Source organism: Bos indicus, chromosome 17, assembly GCF_029378745.1.
Source record: "Bos indicus isolate NIAB-ARS_2022 breed Sahiwal x Tharparkar chromosome 17, NIAB-ARS_B.indTharparkar_mat_pri_1.0, whole genome shotgun sequence".
NCBI classification, from domain to species: domain Eukaryota; kingdom Metazoa; phylum Chordata; class Mammalia; order Artiodactyla; family Bovidae; genus Bos; species Bos indicus.
In genome coordinates this window covers 35858798-35882294 of record NC_091776.1, presented here as the reverse complement: position 1 = coordinate 35882294, position 23497 = coordinate 35858798, and the positions used below count along the sequence as shown (strand labels likewise).

Here is a 23497-nt window from a genome sequence, read left to right as displayed (position 1 = left end):
AAAAAAAAAAATGAGATTTTGGTGTTCAGTCCCATCACTTCATGGTAAATAGAAGGGGAAAAAGTGGAGACAATGACAGATTTATTTTCTTGCGCTCTGAAGTCACTGTGGATGATGACTGCAGCCATGAAATAAAAGAAGCTTGTTCCTTGGAAAGAAAGCTATGACCAACCTAGTCAGCATATTAAAAAGCAGAGATATCACTTTCCCGACAAAGGTCTGTATAGTCAAAACTCTGATTTTTCCTTTAGTCATGTACTGATGTGAGAGTCAGTCCATAAAGAAGGCTGAATGCCAAAGAATCAATGCTTCCAAATTCTTGCACTGGAGAAGTCTCTTGAGAGTCCCTGCGACTGCAAAAAGATCAAATCAGTCAACCCTAAAGCAAATAAACTCAGAATATTCACTGGAAGGACTGTTGCTGAAGCTGAAGCTTTAATGTTTTGGCCTCCTGATGCAAATAGCTGAGTCACTGAAAAAGATCCTGATCCTGGGAAATATTGAAGGCAAAAGGAGAAGGGGGTGGCAGATGATGGGATGACTAAATAGCATCACTGAATCAATGGGCATGAATTTGAGAAAATTCCAAGAGATAGTGGAGGACAAAGGAGCCTTGTGTTCTACAGTTCATGGGTCACAAATAGTTGGACATGACTTAGCAATGAAACAACAACAAACATTTCAGCTATGAAGCCATCTGGGTTTAAACTTTTATTTTGCGGGGAGTTTGTTTTATATTTTTCTGATTCTATTTCATTCCTAGTAATTGGTTTGTCAAGATTTTCTATTTCTCACTCATTCAGTCATGGAAGAGTGTATGTTTCTAAGAATTCATCCATTTCTTCTGTATTTTCCAATTTGTTGGTTTATAACACTTTATAGCAGGGTTTGGTTTTTTTTTATTACACTTATGTGGTTTCAGCTGTAACTTCTATTTATTTCTAATTTTATTTATTTGGGTCATCTCTTTTCGAGTCTTGTCAAAGGTTCATCAATTTTGTTTCCTTTTTGAAAAAAAAAAAGCTCTTAGTTTTGTTGATCTTTTCGATTGTGTTTTTAGTCTCTATATCACAAAATCTACGGCACACAGAAAAAGCTATTCTAAAAGAAGCTATTCGAAAGGAAGCTATCCTGTTCTAATTAAGTTTATAGAAATACAGGATTACACCAAGAAATAAGGAACATCTCAAGTAAACAGCCTAACTTTCCATCTAAAGGAGTTAGAAAATAAGAACAAACTAAGTGGCTTACAGAAGAGAAACTTATTTTCCTATAAGATCTCACAGGCTTGGAGTACAAAATCAAGGTTTCAGCAGGGAGCCAAAGCAGTCCTTAGAGGCATGTCTCCTTGGAGCAGCACACTGGCGTTTTCCTCATGTCATCACGTAGTCTTCCTCTGTATTCTTCTGTATTCTAATCCCCTCCTCTAATAAGGACACCAGTCATGAAGGATAAAGACTCAACCTAGTGACCTAATTTTAACTATTATCTCTTTAAAGGTCCTTTCTCCAAAAACAGTCACATTCTGAAGTACTAGGGGTTAGGACTTCAACAGATGGATTTGGAGATTAGCGGGGGGACACAATTCAGCCCATAATAGAAATCTGTCTCACCTTAAAAGGAATATAATGCCCCCCAGCCTGCAGGGGCTTTGGTGGTTGGAGGGCAATCAACAAATGTCAAAGAAGAAAAAAAATTATAACAACAAAAGGAATAGAAGAAGGCACAAAGGAGAAAACAGATATGAAAAACAAAGATTAGACATTTCAGTATGTCACAAAATTTTAAAATAAAAAAAAAATGGGATAAATGTGTGAAGCTAGTATCCTTATACACAATTCATACAAATATGTTAAAAAGAAATGCAATATTTCCAGTAAGAAAAACATGGACAATTCACAAAGAAGGTGGCAGCTGAACAACCATGTAAAAATTTGTCACCTTCACTTGTAATCAATAATATTAAAGATATCTTTTTTTTTTGCCTTTCAAATGAGAAAAACATTTAAATGATACCACTATATGCTTCAGAGAGAGCATGAGCTCAACTATGATGCTTTAAACTAGTTATAAGACTATTTTCAAAAGCAACTTAGTAGTACGTATCCAAATCTATAAATTATGTGGCTATATTTTTAACTCATAACCCCGATTTTGGACATTTAGTCTATGAAAACCCCAAAAAATAGGTTAGAAGCCATACTCAAGGCATTATTTAAAACAGAGACTTAACTATCCACTAATAGGGAAATAGCGCATCTGCTTTGTAGGTCATTATGCAGCCACTGAAAGTGATAACAGGGAAGAAGCAGGATAGAAAATGGTAACAGGGAAGAAGGTAAACAAAGATTTGGTCTCAGCTGGAGACTGTGCGGTACTCAGTGCTGTTCTCTTTGTGACTCCATGGACTGGAACCCGCCAGACACCTCTGTCCATGGAATTCTCCAGGCAAGAAAACTGGAGTGGGTTGCCATGCCCTCCTCCAGAGGATCTTCCCAACCCAGGGATCAAACCCAGGTCTCCCACATCACAGGTGGATTCTTTACCATCTGAGCCACCAGGGAAGCCCTGCTGGAATCTAGCTGTAGCCTAATGCTTTCCAGAGTTCTGAAGTACAACTCACACCAAAAGAGTTGGCCCCACCTTGATACAAGAAAACAGCTTTTCATGCCTTCACAGAAGTTGGTTGGTTACTACCAGACCAGGACAAGGCTGCTTTCTTTTAGCCGATGGCAATTCCCTGGGGAACAGGATAGTTGGGCACTATTAAGGAGCTGACACTCAGGATTTCAGAGACACATGCTCTGGTCCATGAAAAGGGAGATGGGTAGGGCATCCATGGTACCAATAGCTAGCATCTACCATGCCTTGGCATCACATCCTTCTCTTGACTCTCACCAAGAAAGTATAAAGAGAGGAAAAATGTGAAATATCAATAACATACTAATTTTACACATGAAGCTGGGACCAGAGCCCCTGGGAAGATGACCCAAGAAGAGACCCAAAGGGTAACAGACCACCAACACGGACACTTGCTTCTGTGTGACATAAATGTTTGTTACATATTATTTTCATGTTAGACTGTGATTAATCTATAATATAAGCTCCAGGAGGATGGGGATTTTTGTCTGGTATTTATACTTTTTTTCCCCTTAAACATTATTAAACACCTGTTAACATGCAATAAATACTGATTGAATAAATTAATCCCTAAACCCTGAAAAAAATGCTAGTTATACAGAAACACAGTAAAAAAAAGGAAAAACATCCTATGTTGAGAGTTCTAGAATTGCAAGAGGCATGTACTAAAATATCAGATGTATGGACTCACGTGGCATAGATGACATGAGTTTTATCTTCACTCAAGACTCTAAGAATCCTAAACTAGCTGAATTTGACACTTTTACATTCAACATCTTTCCACCTTCAGTAAAAAACATTACTTAATATTCCACTCTATAACTGTAGTCAAAAATATTCACACTTGGAATTCTAAATAATTCTATATGTAAAACTGAAAGTGTTGCCTACAATGGAAACTTGATATCTTTACTGTTTGCATATAAAGTATAGTAACATATACCAATGAAAAAATTCAGTATTTTATTCAGTTCTGAGGCAAAACATAAAATACGTAAAGTTTTAAAAACATTTAATACAAAATACTATTCAGTTCAGTTCAGTTCAGTCGCTCAGTCGTGTCCAACTCTTTGCGACCCCATGAATCGCAGCACGCCAGGCCTCCCTATCCATCACCAACTCCTGGAGTTCACTTAGACTCACGTCCATCAAGTCAGTGATGCCATCCAGCCATCTCATCCTCTGTCATCCCCTTCTCCTCCTGCCCCCCCTCCCTCCCAGCATCAGAGTCTTTTCCAATGAGTCAGCTCTTCACATGAGGTGGCCAAAGTACTGGAGTTTCAGCTTTAGCATCATTATTATCATAGCACAAAAGTTAATGAAATATCCTACAATGATACCAAAAATGTATAAAGTTCTTTTCTTAATTTAAGTCTCCAAAAGTAGAAATTAAAAAATGATCTTTAAAGAGCTTTATGTAGTTCCGTATAATGTTCATTTTTGTCTTCTCATCTAGAAAGCCTTCCTGTGTGATGTATTGACTGTTAAAATATTATATATTTATTTGGCTTTTAGAACCTATAAAGCGATCTTTGAGCTATGACCATAATTTGTATTCTGGTATGATTTGATAGGAACAGATTGAAGAGAATCAGGACAGTAATGAGAGATTTAAACCTAGCTGGTTAAGAAAAAAAAAAAATACTTTGAGTATTTTATTGTCTATGAAGAGATGAGGGAGCTTACCAGCCTGTATCCCCTTTTGTAGTAGTCAAGAGGCCTCAATATTACCAGTGTTCAGCCCACTTATATAGTAAGTCAGATACAGATATATCACAATCTATTCAGTGTAGCAAGTGTAATTGAAATGCCTTGATTAAAAAAATATATATATGTCAATCAGTATAAGCAATAATGGCAAGAGATGCCTCAAAGGGAAATGAAACACACCTCGTGATTCTTGGCCATGCCTTTTCAGGTACATGGCCACTGCTCCATTTCTTCCCATAGCATATCCCCCAAAACTCAGAGTGGAGCTAACAGGCAAGATATGAAGTCAGGTGTTGATAACTTATTTAGCATTAAATCATCAGAGCCAGGAATTAGGAGGTTATAACTAACAGCCCTGTATAACCCCCAACTTTAAAAAAAATTCACCACTCTGCTGACTAAATTCACATTACTGAAAATAACAAATGAAAATCTAAGACAGTAAGCAAACAGTATAGTATATACTTTAGAAAAACCTTTAATGTGTTGCTTTGAACAATTCTATGAAACAAACATGTAATGCAATTATATTTGCTATTAACCCATTTCATTATGAAATTCTTCATTCAGGGTTCAAAGGTTCTAGGAGTATCAGTGATGCCAAAAATCTAAGAAAATCTGACCAAGTCATAGCTGTTTGTAAAATTTTTTCAGTTTCTTTTTTTTCCAAAAAAAAAAAATCTCTTCAGCATTTGGACAAGGGAAGGTATGCTACATAGTGATGGCCTTTTAATTTTTATTTGTATTTTATTGGCAGTTCAGTTGGTTTTGACATTTATTGAGCACCTACTATGTACCAGGCACTGTACTAGATGGTGGAGACATGAAGATGAATAAGACATGGTCCCTGTCCCCAAGGAGCTTACAGTCTCTTGGAGGCAAACCGGTAGTGCAAAGACAGAGTTTATTCTAAAACAGACAAAAAAAATGTCAGTAACGTAGTTAATTTGGGGCCTTTAAATACAAGGGCATATCATTGTTTGTAATGTCAAGGCAAACAATTAAAATGAAGACCATTTTCATGTGATAAAACAGTAAAGTCATTAAGACCTAACTCTTAAAGATTCACATGATAAAGGTAGTTAATACTAAAAATGTACACCATAGTTTTTCAAGTATTTCATACTAAGAAATATTATTGCCCACAGTTGTGCTATAGTCAAAGCCATAAATCCAGGTTGCTGACTCATTCACATCTCAGCACGCTGGGGCTCAGTTTCTCACTGAGCTTATGAATTAGAATGGCTAATTCCTCAGTTGCTTGGCTCTTGTCCTCCAAAAGTTCATAACGAAGGCTGGAGATATCTTGCTTGATTTCCTTTAATTCACCTATAGTGTTTGTATTAAAAAACATATGATTGGTCATTTGCTCTTCGGATTTAGAAAAAAAACAAAGAGTGAAATTCATACAACATGAATACATTCGTCTCATAATGTCTCCGACATAGTTATTTTGGATTTTTTTCCTTTAAAATGTTTAAGAAATGCTTTGCCTTTAAAAATACACTGACTTTGGAAAAAGCTATAACAGTAGTCCAACTGTGTTTTAAAAGTAAAAGTCGACTAAAGTATTGTCCTGGTTCAACCAATTTTTAATCCAGGGTGATTTATCTGTTGGGGCTTCCCAGGTAGCAGATTTATCTGTTAACTAGTAATCTCAATCAGGATGTAATCTATAATCAGGGTATCCCCTTTCTGGGGATTTCAAGAGGAAATAAACTGATCGAATTTGAAATCAAAAGTCTTCCATGGAAGAAATGAATTCTCACACCATTTACTATCATATTTGGACCATAAGTCAGTGAGCTTCCTCTTGCCTCCCTACTACCATATCCTTCTTCCTTGTTTTTGAGTTATGGGAAGCCTACATACCAAGTGCTGTATTTACCAACACGGGAAACATATTTATTAAATGAGGAGGTTACGTTGTATGATATACTATTTTAGTTAGAACTTTGTCCAAAACTCTAAATTCTCTTTAATTCATTAATTCTCATTCATTCATTTTCCTCTTTTGTGTAAAAGTACTTAGAAGATGGCTCCTTTTTTCTGAAGTTGTCATGGTGGCCCAATTCCCCACTTCACTTAATTTTTGTGTTTTCAGGGAGGTTATGGCACAACTGATAAGGTTTCTGCTTTCTAAACTAAAACTCAATTTCAATTCTGTCTCTGAGACTGTTTCTGGTGACCATGATTTGATTTTTTGCTGATTTCCAAACATGCATTCTTAGATTTCTGTGCTACAAACACATATGGTATTGACTCAGATTTGCAAGGGATTTCTTGCGTTAATCAAGTAATGGCTTCAGAGTTCATCAACAGTTTAGTTTAGCCCTTTCTTAAAAGTGTAGATAGATCTAATAGCATCTCATTGGTGTTGAAAGCTGTAGCTTTCATTATTTTTTTTTTTTTAATTTTTGGCTGTGCTGGAAGGCATGGAGGATCTTAGTTCCTCAACTAGGATTGGAACACTTGCCCTCTGCAGTGGAAGCAAGAAGTCCCAACCACAGAACCACCAGGGAATTCCCTGTCGTTGCCATCTTTAGGGCAACTTATTTTTCCCTGACTGATTTCTTTCCAACCATGGACCTGTGCTTTGGCTTACATCCCAGCACTTGATGAAAAGCCTTATAGTCCAGACAGATGCGCTGCCTAGGATATGCCTGGAAAATAGGTACATTTAAGTAAGGAGCCAAGAAGAAAAGTGAAAAGCAAAAGAGAAACACCATATGACAAAAATGGGTTACAGATTTCTTTCTGGACAACAAGTAAAAATTTTTCTGCAGAAATGTTTGAGCTAACTCTTATTTTACCTGCATCACTGGAAAAATGTTAACACTCAGCTCACTGAAACAGAACTGAAACTACAGACTACTCATGTTACAGGGAATAAAAACTCCCAGCAAAATGACACAGTTTACACTCTAAGAATCAGTTAGAGCACTCTGTAGTGATAAATTGTCTCTGACTGACATTTTAAATAACTGTTTATTTTAAAAGAGAGCTTTAGAAATGAAACATAAGAGTTTCCTGTCAATCCTGGAAGAACTCAGTTAACCAAGACCAGATTTTTAACAGTATCCTTCAATATGAAGTTTTCCACTGTTCATTAAATTAGTTGTAAAAGGATGTTTTTTAAGTTGAAGATGCTTACCTTCATTAACTTCATCATTTTCTTTGTCTACTTGTGCTTTCAAAACATATCGCTTTATAAGTCTTTTCATTATTTGCTGTTGGGCCAAAAAAAAATTATATCACCAATGATACATATAAGTAATCTGAATCTTATTTTCCAAAGAGCTTTACATACCAGTAAAGAACTCAGGGAAGAGAAACTGTACTAATGGAAGACTCACCCAGATTTCAGAACTTAATCCCTTTTCACCTTTACTGAGTTTTTCTGCATAATCCACGACACTCCCTTGCCCCACCCTTCACCTCAGCCCCTCACCACCAGCCACCCTATTCCAGGAATGCAAGAAGCTTTACAAGAAAAGTTGAGTGGAAAGACTTCAATTCATGATTTTCTTTCATCTAGTGATTTCTCTATACAATATTATCATCTATAGACACTACTGTATTTTTTTAAAAATCTAGAAACATATGCTCAATACAGAGAATTTGGAGAGTAAAGAGAACAAAAAGTAAACAAAACTCATCAATTATTCCACCATCCAAAGATAATCACTGTTGTTATTTTAGTGCATGTTTTTCCAACATCTTTTTTTAAATTTTGTATATAAACTATTTACTATATATATTATGTTTTCTAAATACCACATACTGTTATATTATGTTTTCCTTTCACAGCAATATATACTGTGAATATATTTCAAATTCAATAAATGATCTTACAAGATAATTGCTTATCCATACAGAAAAAATTAAATTGGAGCCCTACTTCACAGAAGCACACAAAAGTGAATCCCATGCGCATCCTAAATATGAAAAGCAAAGCTTTTAAATCATTTAAAAGAAAGCACAGAAGAACATATTTATAAATTCAGTGCACAACTGGATGTTTTCCAAACAAGATTAAAAATTCTAATATAGTAGAAAAGATTGATAAACTCAACTTCATTACAATTAAAACTTCTGTTTATAAAGATACCAGAAAGAAAGCAAGCTACACACTGGGAGAAAATATTGATGATACTTACAACCTGTAAAGAATTTGGATCCAAGATATATGAAGAGCTTTAATAAGACAAACTCAAATAATCCAACAGGGAAATGGGCAAAAAACAAACAGTCACTTCACTGAAATGGAACTGTGAATGGTCAACAAGCACGTGAAACAATCTCAAAATGTTTTCTTTAGGGAAATACAAATTATAATTAAAAGAGATACAGGGGCCTGGGGGAAAGGAGAGTTGGATGAAGGCAGTCAAATGGCAGAAACTTCCAGTTATAACCTAAGTAAGTAGTAGGTATGTGACGCACATCATAATAAACACATTAATGCTGCAGAATGTTATATATGAAAGTTGGTAAGGGAGTAAACCTGAAGAGTTCTCATCCCCAGAAAAAAAATCTTTTTTTCTATTTCTTTAATTTTGTATCTATCTGAGATCATGGCTGTTCACTGAACTTACTATGATAATCATTTGATTATGTAGATAAGTCAAATCATTATGCTGTACACCTTAACCTTAAACAGTGCTGTATGTCAATTATATCTCATTAAAGCCAGAAAAAGGAAAAACATGATACAATTTTATATCTAAAAGGGAAAAATTAATAGATTTTACAATGCCAAGTGTTGGAAAGGATGTGGATCAATGGAATTTTTGTACTTTACTGGCATAAGTAGGTCATTTTGAAAAATAATTCGGCATTATCTTTTTTTTTTTTAAATATGGTTGATGTACAATATTATACTAGCATCAGATGTACAATAGAGTGATTTAATATTGGTTATTAAAAAATGGCTCTCTTTCCCTGTGCCATACAATATATCTTGGCAGCTTATTTTATACAGGGTAGTTTGTACCTCTTAATCCCCTATTGATTTGTTATTATCTTTTAAAACTGAACACTGGCATATCCTTTTAACCCAGAAAGTCCACTCCTTGGTACAGGGCCTAGAGAAACTCCACACATGTACATGTGGACCAAGAGACAGACACAGACGAGGTTTATAGAAACCTTATCTGAGACACAAAAGACCTGGAAACAATCCAAACAAATACCAAATAGACAAATAATGGTATATTACACAATGTAATGTCATTGTGCTCACCAATGAAATTAGTTAGTGAAATTAATGAACCAGAGCCACACACAACAGTATAGATGAATCTTAGAAGCATAAATGTTGAATAAAAAATTCAAGTTACAGACTTCATTAAGTATGAAATTATTCTCATAAAGTTTACTCAATAACAAATCTACATAATGCATTTTTCAGATTGTCTATATATGTAATAGGGCTTCCCTGGTTGTTCAGTGGCAAAAAGTTAAAGAATCCACCTGCTAATGCAGAGACTCGAGTTCGATCACTGGGTCACGAAGATCCCCTGGAGAAGGAAATGGCAACCAGCTCCAGTATTCTTACCTGGAAAATCCTATGGACAGAGGAGCCTGGCGGGCTATAGTCCATGGGGTCACAAAGAATCAGACACAACTTAGCAACTAAACAACATATATGCAATAAGCCTATATTTGAAAACCAAAGCAAGAGGGTGAGAAACCCAATTTCAGGATACTGATTTCCCCCTAGGTGGAGGCAAGGGTGTGACCTCGGGAGGAGCAGCAGAGCAGAGGCAATGAACAGACTCAGTTATCTCTCTCTGGGAGGTGATGGCTTCCTAGGTATGCATATAGTTATACATCATAATTGATTATGTATTGCACACATTCTTGTGCATATCTCATACATCACATTAAAAAGATAATAAAGGAAAAACGTCTGAACTGAAATGCAGATATAGTGAGGGTGGCAAATATACCTCAGTTTTAAGACAGTAAAAATTATGAACTGAAGTGACCCACTAGATGCCAAGGTCATGTAAAAAGGAGAAATGCCAGATAATTCAAAATGTCTGCCTCAGAGAATAATGATAAATTGAGAAGGAATCCATGCTATCAGGAAGGAAAAGCCCATTTTATCAGTCAAAAAATATATATAAAACATGTTGAGTTGTGTGGAATTGGAACCTCAGGACAGACTCATGGCTGGGTGGATCTTAGCCAGGACTCATTCATTCACTCACCAAATATTTAGCTCCGTGCCAGGTGACAAGTGGCAAGAATATACAGAAGAACTACACAAAAAAGATCATCATGACCCACATAACTACAATGGTGTGATCACACTCACCGAGAAGCCAGACATCTCATCCTGGAGTATGAAGTCAATTGGGCCTTTGTTCATCACTACAAACAAAGCTAGTGGAGGTGATGGAATTCCAGTTGAGACATTTCAAATCCTAAAAGATGATGCTGTGAAAGGGCTGCACTAAATATGCCAGCAAATTTGGAAAACTCAGCAGTGGCCACAGGACTGAAAAAGGTCAGTTTTCATTCTGACACCAAAGAAAGGCAATGCCGAAGAATGCTCAAACTACCGCACAATTGCACTCACCTCACACACTAGTAAAGTAATGCTCAAAATTCTCCAAGCCAGGCTTCAACAGTACATGAACCATGAACTTCCAGATTTCAAGCAGGATTTAGATAAGGCAGAGAAATCAGAGATTAAATTGCCAACATCCACTGCATATCGAAAAAGCAAGAGAGTTCCAGAAAAACATCTACTTCTGCTTTATTGACTATGCCAAAGCCTTTCACTGTGTGTATCACAACAAACTGTAGAAAATTCTTAAAGAAATGGGAATACCAGACCACCTGACCTGCCTCCTGAGAAATCCGTACACAGGTCAAGAAGAAACAATGAGAACTGGACATGGAACAAGAGACTGGTTCCAAATCGGGAAAGGAGTACATTAAGGCTATATGTTGTCACCCTGCTTGTTTAACTTATATGCAGAATACATCATGCAAAATGCCAGGCTGGATGAAGCACAAGCTGAAATCAAGATTGCTAGGAGAAGTATTAATAATCTCAGTACACAGATGACACCATCCTTACGGCAGAAAGTGAAGAAGCACTTTCTTAATGAAAATGAAATAAGAGAGTGAAAAAGTTGGCTTAAAACTCAACATTCAGAAAACTAAGATCATGGCATCCGGTCCCATCACTTCATGGCAAATAGGTGGGGAAACGAAACAGTGAGAGACTTTATTTTGGGAGGCTCCAAAACCACTGCAGATGGTGACTGCAGCCATGAAATGAAAAGATGCTTGCTCCTTGGAAGAAAAGCTATGACCAACCTAGACAGCATATTAAAAAACAGAGACATTACTTTGCCAACAAAGGTCCATCTAATCGAAGATATGGTTTTTATAGTAGTCATGTACGGATGTGAGAGTTGGACCATAAAGAAAGCTGAGTGCCGAAGAATTGATGTTTTTGAACTGTGGTGTTGGAGAAGACTTTTGAGAGTCCCTTGGACTGTAAGGAAAGCCAATCAGTCCATCCTAAAGGAAATCAGTCCTGAATATTCATTGGAAGGACTGATGTTGAAGCTGAAACTCCAATATTTTGGCCACCTGATGCGAAGAACTGACTCATTTAAAAAGACCCTGATGCTGGGAAAGATTGAAGGCGGGAGGAGAAGGGGACAACAGAGGATGAAATGGTTGGATGGCATCACTGACTCGGTGGAGGTGAGTTTGAGTAAGCTCCAGGAGTTGGTGATAGCCAGGGAAGCCTGGCATGCTGCATTCCATGGGGATGCAGAGTCGGACACAACTGTGCGACTGAACTGAACTGTGTCAGGCGCCATACTAGACACTGCAGATGCAACAGGGAACTCCAATGAAACTTCACCAGAAGAATTCACTATGATGCATCAACATATCAGGGATGTAATTAAGTTTAGGGGACAACGTAGGCATATTCTTATAAAAAGAAAAAACAAATGTTTATCAGTTTAAAGCAGCTTCAAAGGCAGTAATACAAATCAGTGGGAAAGAAAAGACTACTCAACAAATAGCTCTGGGACAATAGATCACCCTTACAGGGAAGTTAAAAGGATAAGCCATAAGGAAAAGGTTGATAAATCTAACCATATCAAGACAGTTTATAACTTTCATACAAGGAAGGATACCAGATAACATGAACTCTTATGTCAAATGGGATTTTTCCTATTGTCCTAGAATTGCTGATAAACCCAAAACTGACGACAAAGGATGATAAGTACCCCATGGTCTAAGACCATGTTGCCACCTGCAGTTGGAGCCAGCTACCTCCCCTCAGAGCTTACTGAGAGTCTCTAGATCAGTTCTGAACCTACCAACTTGCCTGGATTTGAATGTGTTTGAATTATTTACAAGCGATGGAATCTTGGTGACAATCTGTGTAGTGGAAAAGTTAGAATATATCTTATAAAAGGCAATCAAAGTAAATTACATAGAAGGTGCTCAGTTAATATAACTATTATTCCTTATTAGCATTTACACTTCTTTTACAAAGCAAAGTCTTTATTAACCAATAAATAATGCTGGGACTGCAGGCAAGGATCATGAAACTTCTGAGCAATACATAAAAGTATCATTTAAAATATTATCTCTACTAAATTTCCAATGGAGCCTTTAATCAAAGCCAGTATCAAAAGTTAAATTGGTCATTAACTGAATCATCTTCTTTCCCTTTTGGTTAAATGGCTAACTAATGCAAGGGAAGTCTATAAATTAACTTCCACATTCCGCAGGCCTCCTGGAATTACCCATATATCTCTGTATGAGCCTGTGAGTCACTCTTTAAGGGAGACATTGTAACTTTATGCCGTGGACTTTGGATATTCTCTGTCCAGGCTATGGAAAGCTTGCTGGTAGTTACCTCAAACATTATCTCCTGCAAACAAATTTAAGTTCATTTCTCAGTCCTCCATTAAGACTGGAAGAAGGAATGAGATTTGGATGGTTGGATACTTGCTATGCCCTGCCTTTCCAAAAGGCATCAAAGCTTTTCTTTTTATTTGCTTATTTTTTACTAATTCAAGTTCAATTAACAATTGGTGGGACTTCCCTGGTGGTCCAGTAGTTAAGAATTCACCTTGCAATGCTGGGACATGGGTCTGATCCCTGGTTGAGGAACTAAGATCCCACAGGCCTTGGAGCAGCTAAGTCCACTCGCCACAACTACTGAGCCTGTGTGCCACAACCAGAGCGTCTGTGTGCCGCGACCAAAGACCCCGTATGCCGAAACCAAGACCCAATGCGGCCACATAAATAAATATTTAAAAAGTCAACTCACAATTGTTAAGTACTCTATCAGACATTTTTACATTCATCTCCTCATTTACTCCTAGAGAGAAGACAAAATTGATTGATATCAGCCAAAACTGATTGACATACATGCATGTATGTCTGTATGTATAGATTCATCCATCGATAAAGTATGAATATAAAGTAACAACATAGGTTTGGACAAACACAGAGAACTTGGAAGTAGAGAGCAGCATTTAGGGGATGGAAGGGACCTTGTAAATCATGTGTTTTTCATTTGTCATACCACTTATTGTGACATACCCTGACATACCATTGTGCAGCCTCTGAATAAATCACAGCGTCTGTGATTCAGACCCTGCTACTTTTTCCAGACAGCTGGTTTAGTCTATTTTGGGACAACTGTAGCTGTTAAAAAATTCCTTTGTATTGAGCCAAAAGTCTGCTTCACTGTACTTTCTTAACTACTGGTCCAAGTTTTGTTCTTTGGAGAAACGGAGAGCAGATCTGCTTCTTCTTCTACTTGATCAACTTTCACTTCCTCTGCGTTTCCCTGCATCCTCATACCATTTTATTTACATCTCACCTATACCGTGTAGCCATATCCCAGGGCTGTGTGAAGGTCCACCTACTTTTTTCTTTCCTTCCCTTCCTCTCCGTCTCTGTGCTGTCCTTCCATTCCAGTGGAGAGATCCCTGAAGCCATGGACCATATATCTCTGTAGTCTTACAACTTAGGACCATGCATAACAGAGGATGTCTTGAATGTGCCATGAAGCTTAAAGTGAGTGCTTCTTTGTGCCATGTGCTTCCAGTAAAAATCAAGCCTTCATGTATCAGACCATAGACCAGTATATGGAGTAAAAACAGTCTAACACTCTCTGGGCCAAGGCTGTTCCCAAGCCAAAGAAGGCTGGGAAAGCAGAACTGCCACAGAAGAGAGTGGAGAGAGAAGTCACAAGGGCCTACAGCCCAGCTTTTGTGGAGGAATCTTAAAATATACTCCCATTTCTCAAAGTCAAATTAGAATATCTAAGTACTTTTAACTTGAATAGCACAGGTATTCATGAGAAGAATTTAATCATAGCTATCTCTCTAAGTCTTTATGTTCTGGAGCTGAGGCTGAAGCTCCAATACTTGGGCCAGCTGATGTGAAGAGCCAACTCATTGGAAAAGACCCTGTTGCTAGGAAAGATTGAAGGCAGGAGAAGAAGGGGGCAACAGAGGATGAGATGGTTGGATGGCGTCACTGACTCAATGGACATGAGTTTGAGCAAGCTCCAGGAGATGGTGAAGGACAGGGAAGCCTGGCATGCTGCAGTCCATGGGGGTCCCAAGGAGTTGGACATGACTTAGTGACTGAACAACAACAAGCCCTCCAAGTCTTTATGTTCTCCAGAGAAATCATTCCCAGTTTCACACAAAAAAAATTCTTTATATACATAAAAAATTCCAGCATACTACTAATAATTAATGTTAATATAAGTAATACTGCCCTTGATTAGGGCATTTTTAAACATTTCCTTTGCTGCCCCTTGAGACACATCTGAATGTGAACGCGTTTTTGAAGTAATTGTCTTGGAGAAGAAACATTCATTTGAATGTAAAACATGTAAGGTGATCACCTGACTGGTGATGGTCACATGTTTTTTTGAGGGTGGCTGTGACTATTTTTATTTATTTATTTTTGGTTACACTCAGTCTTTGCTGCTGCCCGCAGGCTTTCTCCTCTTCTGGTGAGTGGGCGCTAGTCTTCGCTGTGGTGCGTGGGCTTCTCATTGCCGTGGCCTCTCGTTATGAAGCACGGCCCTAGGGCGTGGGTCTCAGAAGTTGTGGCACACAGGCTAAGTTGCTCCATGGCATGTGGAATCTTCCCGGACCAGGGATTGAACCCATGTTCCCTTCATTGGCAGGCGCATTCTTATCTGGCTGTGACTATTTTTGAAAAAATGTGAAGTCAGATGGCTCTGAGCCTTGTTAATACAGTGAATGATTAGCTGAGTTCCATTATGAGAAAGTAACAAAGCATTTTTGTGTGTCTTATAAACTAATTATAAAAGTAAATTTTAGAGGTATTTCAAAAATATTCTGATCTGTGATAGAATGACTAGAATTAGTGTATTCTAAAAGTCACCCCTTTGAAGGAAAACTCCCCATTTAGCAGATTAAGATCTGGAATTTCCTTAAGGTAAGTCATATAATCACACCACGTGAAACAAAAATTCCTGGTGAAATAAATACACCAGTTGTTATCGCTCAAGGAGTTCTTAACAGGTAGACTTTATTCTAAATATAATCAAGACATTTATATGAAGTTTGGTGTGTATATAGCTGAGTGAGATCTCTTCCCTTAGTTTCTCTTTTTTCTACTATCACTTTTGGGGAGCTACAGATTATACCACAGGCAGAACGAATTCATCTCCTTAGAAAAGACAAAAGGTACAGGATTCTGAAATCTCTAGGCATTTAGCAAGGATCATTTCCTATAAAAGCACAGCAATTTTCAATGTGACAATAAACTCAGACGTTTCTAAATCACTCAAAAGCTATCAGGAAAATAGGAAACAGAAACACTAACTCCTTCATTTCTGAGACTTAGAGGAACCTTTTTTTTTCTTTTTTAGAAAGGTTATGAGAAGCTCAAATGGGGATGTGGAGGCATGCCAAGAGCAGACATTCATGGCTGAGGACTTCCCCTGACCTTTGATACCAAGTCTTCAGAAGCTTAGACTATAGGGCTAAAAGGAAAACTGTACAGAAAAGTTGTATTTGCTAGAAGTACTTTGTCAGTGAGGTGGAGAGGGAGAGCCTGCCATGTGAACAATCATTCAGTGCTATTCTCGACAAGGGAAAATAAAGAATAAATTGAACTCACATACACAACCCTGTGTGTCCATGTGTGCTAAGTCACATCTGACTCTGCAACCACATGGACTGTATAGCCCATCAGGCTCCTCTGTCCATGGGATTCTCCAGGAAAGAATACTGGAGCGGGTTGCCATGCCCTCCTCCAGAGGATCCTCCCGACCCAGGGATCAAACCAGCGTCTCTTACGTCTACCTGCATTGGCAGGAGGGTTCTTCACCACCAGCACCGCCTGGGAAGCCCCACACGATCCTGTACCTAAAGACAAATTCCTATTAGCTTGGGATGGGGCCCTGGAATTCTCTGACTCCACTCCAACCTCCTGAAAGCAGTTGGTCTGGGAGGAACTTACTTCATTCAAGATTGAGTAATAGTAAAAAATCTACAGAAGATCTGTACGAAGATAGTCCAAGAAAAAGGATAAACAAACAGCAAATAAAGAACACACACTAGAAAAGTTGTGAAAGAAGAGATGAAAACATATAATGTCATTACTAATATATAATCTTTTAAAAATAGGAGCCGATCCTGTCTTGAACCAAGAGCACAAGGGAAATACAGTAAGCCAAAGGAGGAAATGATATTTTTCAGTTTGAAAATCTCAGGAAGAAGAGGAAGAAAACATTAAAATCATCACAGAAATAAAAGATATGTTTGAAGCAGTGCATATGAAGATAGACAGGAATAAAAGACAGGATGAGAAAAAAGGAGCCAAAGGGAGACATGGATAAAAAAATTTCAAAAGGCATAAAGGAAAAGAGATGCCGCAGACTTCTGATTGGTCTCTTTGAAGAGACTCCAAATAATGGAATGGAAAAAATATTTCAAAATATAGTTCAAGGAAATTATTTGGAAATAAAAGGCATGTACTTGAATGTACAGATTAAAAAGACATACTTCACACCAGAAAATAAATGCATACAGATCTAATCTACAGAACAATCAAGTTGTTGGATTTAAAAAGTAAAGAAAATGTGGGCATTCATATCAAAACCTCAGGTCAAAGGAAGAAGCATATGAGAAAAACCATCAGGTTGGCTTCAAATTTTCCATACCAACATTCCATTCTCAGAGCAGCAGAGCAACGTAGATAAATACATCAAGAAAATAAAGTCATTATCGAAGAACTTCACAGCTGGTCAATATGAATATACAGAAAGTAGGAAATAGTTTAGGACATGAAATAACTCAGAGAACATAGTTCCCATGAGCTCTTTTTGAAGAAACTGGTGGAAGACAAAAGACCTGACAAAGAGATGAGCGGAAAATTAAGGCAAAGACTAGTGGTGAGTACCGACTCTGTTTAACTAAAAGACTAAAACTAAAGCAAATGTGGATTATAATCCTGCAAGGTAGTGAAAAGGATAAGAAAATATCCACCCCCCCCCCACCCAGGTATACCACTGGAACATAAGAACTTTTTGAGCTGAAGGCAATTAAGAAGCAAAAAACACAGAAAGAGCTCTCTGCCTTCCTCCCATCTGCTCAAGCTGCTGCTGCTGCTAAGTCGCTTCAGTCGTGTCCGATTCTGTGCAACCCCATAGACGGCAGCCCACCAGGCTCCTCTGTCCCTGGGATTCTCCAGGCAAGAAGACTGGAGTGGGTTGCCAAAGAGCAGGACATAAATTTCCCTTTGTGAAGGTCTTCCCCCTCCTGCCTCTTTCCCATACCAAGAGGAAGAGAACAACCATCATCACGAGAGCTCAGAGATGGGTCTGCACAAACACAAACCTCACTATAGTAACGCTGCTGCTGCTGCTGCTGCTGCTAAGCCGCTTCAGTCGTGTCCGACTCTGTGCGACCCCATGGACGGCAGCCCACCAGGCTCCCACATATTTACCTTCCCACAATTTACCACCCCTGGGAGCACAAATCTCCCTTCGTTTTGTCACTTCTCCACAAATTCATTGCCCCTTCTAGGATGGTATCTAAGTCCGAAATTCTAACCACCCCTTTGAGTTATTCATCACTGAGTTCTCCCATGTGTTTGCATTTTGCACACACAAATAAAACTTTATTTTTTTTCTCCTGTAAACCTGCCTTTTGTCAGTTTAATTCACAGGCCTCAGCTACTGAACCTAATGGGCAGAGGAAAGATTTTATGCCCTACCCCTGCAATTCTAATATTTAACTAGCAAAAGCTGGGAGGAGGAGGGGGGAAATGGTGAAAGATAAATACACTAATTTTTTCCTATTTTAGCTTGAAACTTATAAATCAAGTAACAGATACAGGTATGTGCACAGCACCAAGACAAATAATATAATCCATTTCAGCAGAGACTGCCAATTCTCTTCCCTTGATTCTTAGCTCAGTACATGGAGACTAGGAATTAAGACTCATTTCCTGGCTTCTACTGCAGATATGTTGTTTATGTAACTTTACAGAAGCTCCTTAGAGGATCGAGGCATCTTTCTTCTCTATCATTGTCTATTTTTGAAATGCAGAAATAATAGCCAGAGCTCTGGGAGCTTTCTTGGACCATGAGATCATGTTCAACTGAAAGCCAATCATGACAGGGTAATATGACAGAGACAGCCTGGGTCTGTGACAGTGGTAGATAGATAACAGCCCTGGAAGGGCCACCTCCGGAGTTCTTAAATAGAAGAGAGAAATACATTTCTATGTTCTTTTAGCTTATGCAGTGGTTGGTATTTGGTGGTTTTGTGTGATTTGCACCAGTTAATCCTAACTAATGTAACACTCTGAGGAGTACTTTAAAATGATACTGGGCACAGGAATGAAAATCTGAACAAATGGAAAGGTAAAAATATTCATAAAAAGTAAGACATCACATTATAAAGGAGTCAATTCTTCTTAAGTGAACACCATCCCAATAAAAATATCGACAGAATATTTTGCAAACTAGACAATCTGACTCTAAAGTTTAAATAGAAAAATAAGAAAAAATAATCAGGAAAATTATGCAAAATAAGAATCTTAAAGTAAGAACATATGTATGTGTTTCTCTATATTCTGTTTGATTCTGTTTTAAACTACAATAAGTAAAACAATGTGGTCCTATAGAATATTGAAACCTGAGGAATAAATCTAAGTGGATAAGGGAATTTAGTAAATGATTAAAGTGATATTTCAAATCAATAGAAAATATAGATTATTCAACACACCCAGCTGTGTGATCATCTGGAAAAAAAAATATATTGGGGTCCCCACCCACACACTGCATAAAAATGTATTCTATACAGGTTAAATGTTATAATTTAAAAACTGAAACATGAGAGTACCAAAGAAAATATAGGTAAAAATATTATTAAATATCCCCATATGGGAGAGGAGCATTTGAAACAGAACACAAAATCTGAAGCCGTAAAAATTTTTTAAAGTTGACCACACACAATTTTCAAAAGCTGGGGGGAAAAAAAAAAAAATATATATATATATGTGTGTGTGTGTGTGTGTGTGTACTAAAAAGACACACACAAAAAAACTGGAGAGGTTACTTAATACAGTATTGCTTGTAATAGCTTGTAATGGTTACATTATACTCCATTAAATCGATGTATTTAATTTATCAGTCTTCTACTGATAGAATTAGAACAATTACTGGCAATATGATAGAGCAAACATTTCTATCAATAGAAGGCTGATAAATTAAATACATCCATATAATGGAACATATTGTAACCATTATAAAAGGCTTCCCTCTTAGCTCAGCCGGTAAAATCTGCCTGCAGTGCAGGAGACCCAGGTTCAATTCCTGGGTGGGGCAGGTCCCCTGGAGAAGGAAATGGCAACCCACTCCAGTGTTCTTGCCTGGAGAATCCCACAGAGGAACCTGGCAGGCTACAGTCCATAGCGTTGCAAGAGTCGGAGACAACTTAGCGACTAAACCACCACCATAGAACCAAGTGAGGCTTTGACAATCAGTGTGCTAAGCAATTCTGTAGAATATGCTGCTTCCAAGAAAATCTTATGAAGAGGACCATATCCTTTAGCTGATATTATCATTCATTATCAATTCTTGGATCCTCATTCTTGTGATCTTGTACTGAGCAGCAATCTAAAGCTTTGGTAGTCAAAATGTCAACCAGATGAGAAGCACTATACCCTCTTCTGAGTTAGAAAACAGTGCTGAAATGTCACATTCAATATCACAGTGCAATAAATACTTAATTAAGTAGTACTGATGCAACAGTGTAGCCTAAGATTCCATTTGAAAAACAGATTATGTGCAGAAATGTACCAGGTTTTTGTACTGTGAGAACACTATTTTCCTAATATGCCAAATCTCCCACTGCTTTCTCCAGCTCAAGGTACATGAAAGTGACCTTTGGAAAATTGTGGCAGCGCTTTGCTTTCAATGTCACAAAGGTACTCTTCTTCTAAAGAAAAGAAAGAAGAAGAACTTGGACTCTGATTTCTAAAGTGCTCTCCAAATAACATACCATTTTCTCTGTTCCGTGTTGACCTCATAGTACATAGGAAGTGTACATAATTCTACTCACTACTCACACACACACAAGCACATGCAAGCACACACACAGACACCAGCACAGAGACATGTGTGGAACTACATTCAGATAAAGATAAATGCCTGTGAATGCTTACCTGATAACGTGTTGGCTGATTGAGAATGCTGTTAAAACTGTGTGATTCAAAAACTCTTGAGTTAGACTGAGTGAAGAGGTTTAACTAGGAAAAAATACAATTAACCTAGTAAATTAGAATACATTTATTTGGAAATCATAAATACAATCTACTTTATTCTCCTTGATAACATTTCTGGAATCAACATTTCCGAGGGACGTTTTGTGGAAGCTGAGTTGATTTCCAAAGGCAAAAATTAATGTGAGTAACGTGCTCACATTTATCAAAATGTTGGCAGAATGTCCTGTAATAAAACTATTGAAAAAAAATATTTTTAAAAAATTTTTATTGAAAAAAAATTTAAGTTTCCTGGTGTTAAACAATTGTTCCTGGGGTCCTTGTATACTTTGTCAAAATGCCTTCATGGATTTGGGAAGAAGTTACATGAACCAACTCCATCTGCTTGAGTCTGGTTCCTCTCCTACATTTGAACAGAAACACACTACATGTTCAGATGGTATCATTTGGCAAAACAGGAGCAAAACATGTCTTGCTAAGTGTCTTGGTCTTAGACTGTGTCAGGTTCACCACTTTGAATGGAATTGGACTCAAGTATTTGGTTTTCCTCTCTTTTTCTTTTCAAGGTTTAACTTTTGAGTGGGTAGAAACAGAAAGCAAGAAGAGAAGCTCCTTACCGTCTACCCTTCATGTACGTGAACAGGGCCTGCATTTTATTTGCAGATATGCTACTACCTATAAGGTGTGATTCAAAGGCAGGTCCCTTTATCCAAAAATATGTACTCACTCCACCACCTGCCTTCCCACCATCATAACTCAGGAAGAGGCGGGACACTAGGCAGGTAGGAAATGGCACTGATAAGCAATGGTTCTCTTGATTTTGTCCTCTTTTCAATAGTGGCAGGAAAAAAACTTCGGGGAACAAAGTTAATTCTATTTTGCCTCTAGAGGTCAGTCTCTGTCGACAGGTAGGGCTTCCCTGGTGTTAATTCTCCTATTTTGCCACTAGAGGGCAGTCTCTGTTGACAGGTAGAGCTTCCCTGGTATTAATTCTCCTGTTTTGCCACTAGAGGTCAGTCTCTGACTGTTGACTGGGGTTAGCTGTAAAAGATTGATTTCTTGAGTCTCTTCCCTGTCTTCTAAAAAAGAAAAACAGAAACATATAATTTTTCCAATTTTTTTTTAACTAAACTCAGGACACAGAGATTATCTATGACGATTAATAAGATTAAAGAGATAAAGGCAGTTCCATGTACAACTTAAAAAATAAAATCAAAATGGCAGTTTTTAACCTGCTATGGGGAGATGGGGAGGCTAAACAGCATGGCTCCTGAGAAATCTGTGCTCAACCTTCTTTCCGTATCCAGCAACTGCCCTGAGGAAAGCTATTCTTCCTGCCAGTGGTACCATGCAGGCAGGAGAGGACACTCTGAACAGAGAATATCATCTGTTCCCCTCACATCCCTGCAAGCAAGCTGCTTTAAAGCAAACAAACAGGGGTCTAGGTGGCCACATGCCAACTGAATGTGCTCTCTTCAGCTTCTTTGTGTTTCTCCCCTTCTGCATTATGACAATATTAGGAATTAAGTCAGTGAAGTCAGTCAAAGTCAGAAGTTAGTGAAATCAGTTGCCTACAGAAAGAAAACCTGAAGGTGTGACATGCTAGAGTTGAGTTCCCATGCTCGAACAACTTCCTTTTCAAATAATAAAGCCTCAGAGAATAACAGTCAAATTCCCAGAGTAACAAAGTCCATCTCAGCAGTAGCAAGAGTCACCCAGAATGGCAATTAGAGCCCAACTCCTTTAAGAGACCAGCTAAGCTGCAGCCAAAGGCATGGCCTGTGGGGAGAAAGAGGGGCAGAAACCAAGCCAGAGCCTCAGCTTCTGAGCAGGAGGTAGCCAGGTCCAGCAGAAACAGCTAGACTCTGATGCTGGAAAACAGGAACTGCATAAATGCCCCACACTGGCGAACCCCTGTGACCTTGCATGAGTGAGTTATAATGACTTCAGCTGTCTTATCTATAAAATAGGAGTAATAATAATACCTACCTTACAGCATTGCATGAGGTTCAAGTGTACGGCAAAGCACTTTGTAAACTGTGAATGAGGGAGGGCACTGATATTTGTTGAGGCTGAAATTCTGTACATCTCACAGCATCCTCACAGTAATGCTATGACGTTTTCTCTCTTTCAGGTGAGACTAGTACAGTTCAGAGTGATGAAATGAGTTGTCCATGTTACTTTCTAATAAGCCAGAATTCAAACCCAGGTCTAATGCCAAGGCTCTCTTCCTTACATTATGCTGCTTTTCACTGTATATAATGAGGTATTATTTGAAGTCACAGCCAATCACTGCAATGCAACTTAATATCCTTAAGAGCCCATATTCAGGTCAAACAAAGAAGGTTTAAAAGGCTACCTTCTT

General features: G+C 38.0%; 1 protein-coding gene across 3 annotated transcripts in view; it reads right to left on the bottom strand.

The window, feature by feature from the left end:
• Positions 1–3580: 3580 nt before the first annotated feature.
• Positions 3581–23497, bottom strand: part of TRPC3 (transient receptor potential cation channel subfamily C member 3) — a 73552-nt gene continuing 53635 nt past the window's right edge. For all 3 annotated transcript variants that reach the window (XM_019978071.2, XM_070769154.1, XM_070769155.1), the window contains 3 exons: positions 21076–21159; positions 7505–7580; positions 3581–5679 (listed from right to left, as the gene is read on the bottom strand). In XM_019978071.2, coding sequence (XP_019833630.2) covers positions 5537–5679; positions 7505–7580; positions 21076–21159 — 303 coding nt within the window. In that variant the 3' untranslated portion in view covers positions 3581–5536. The remainder of the gene's footprint in view (positions 5680–7504; positions 7581–21075; positions 21160–23497) is intronic.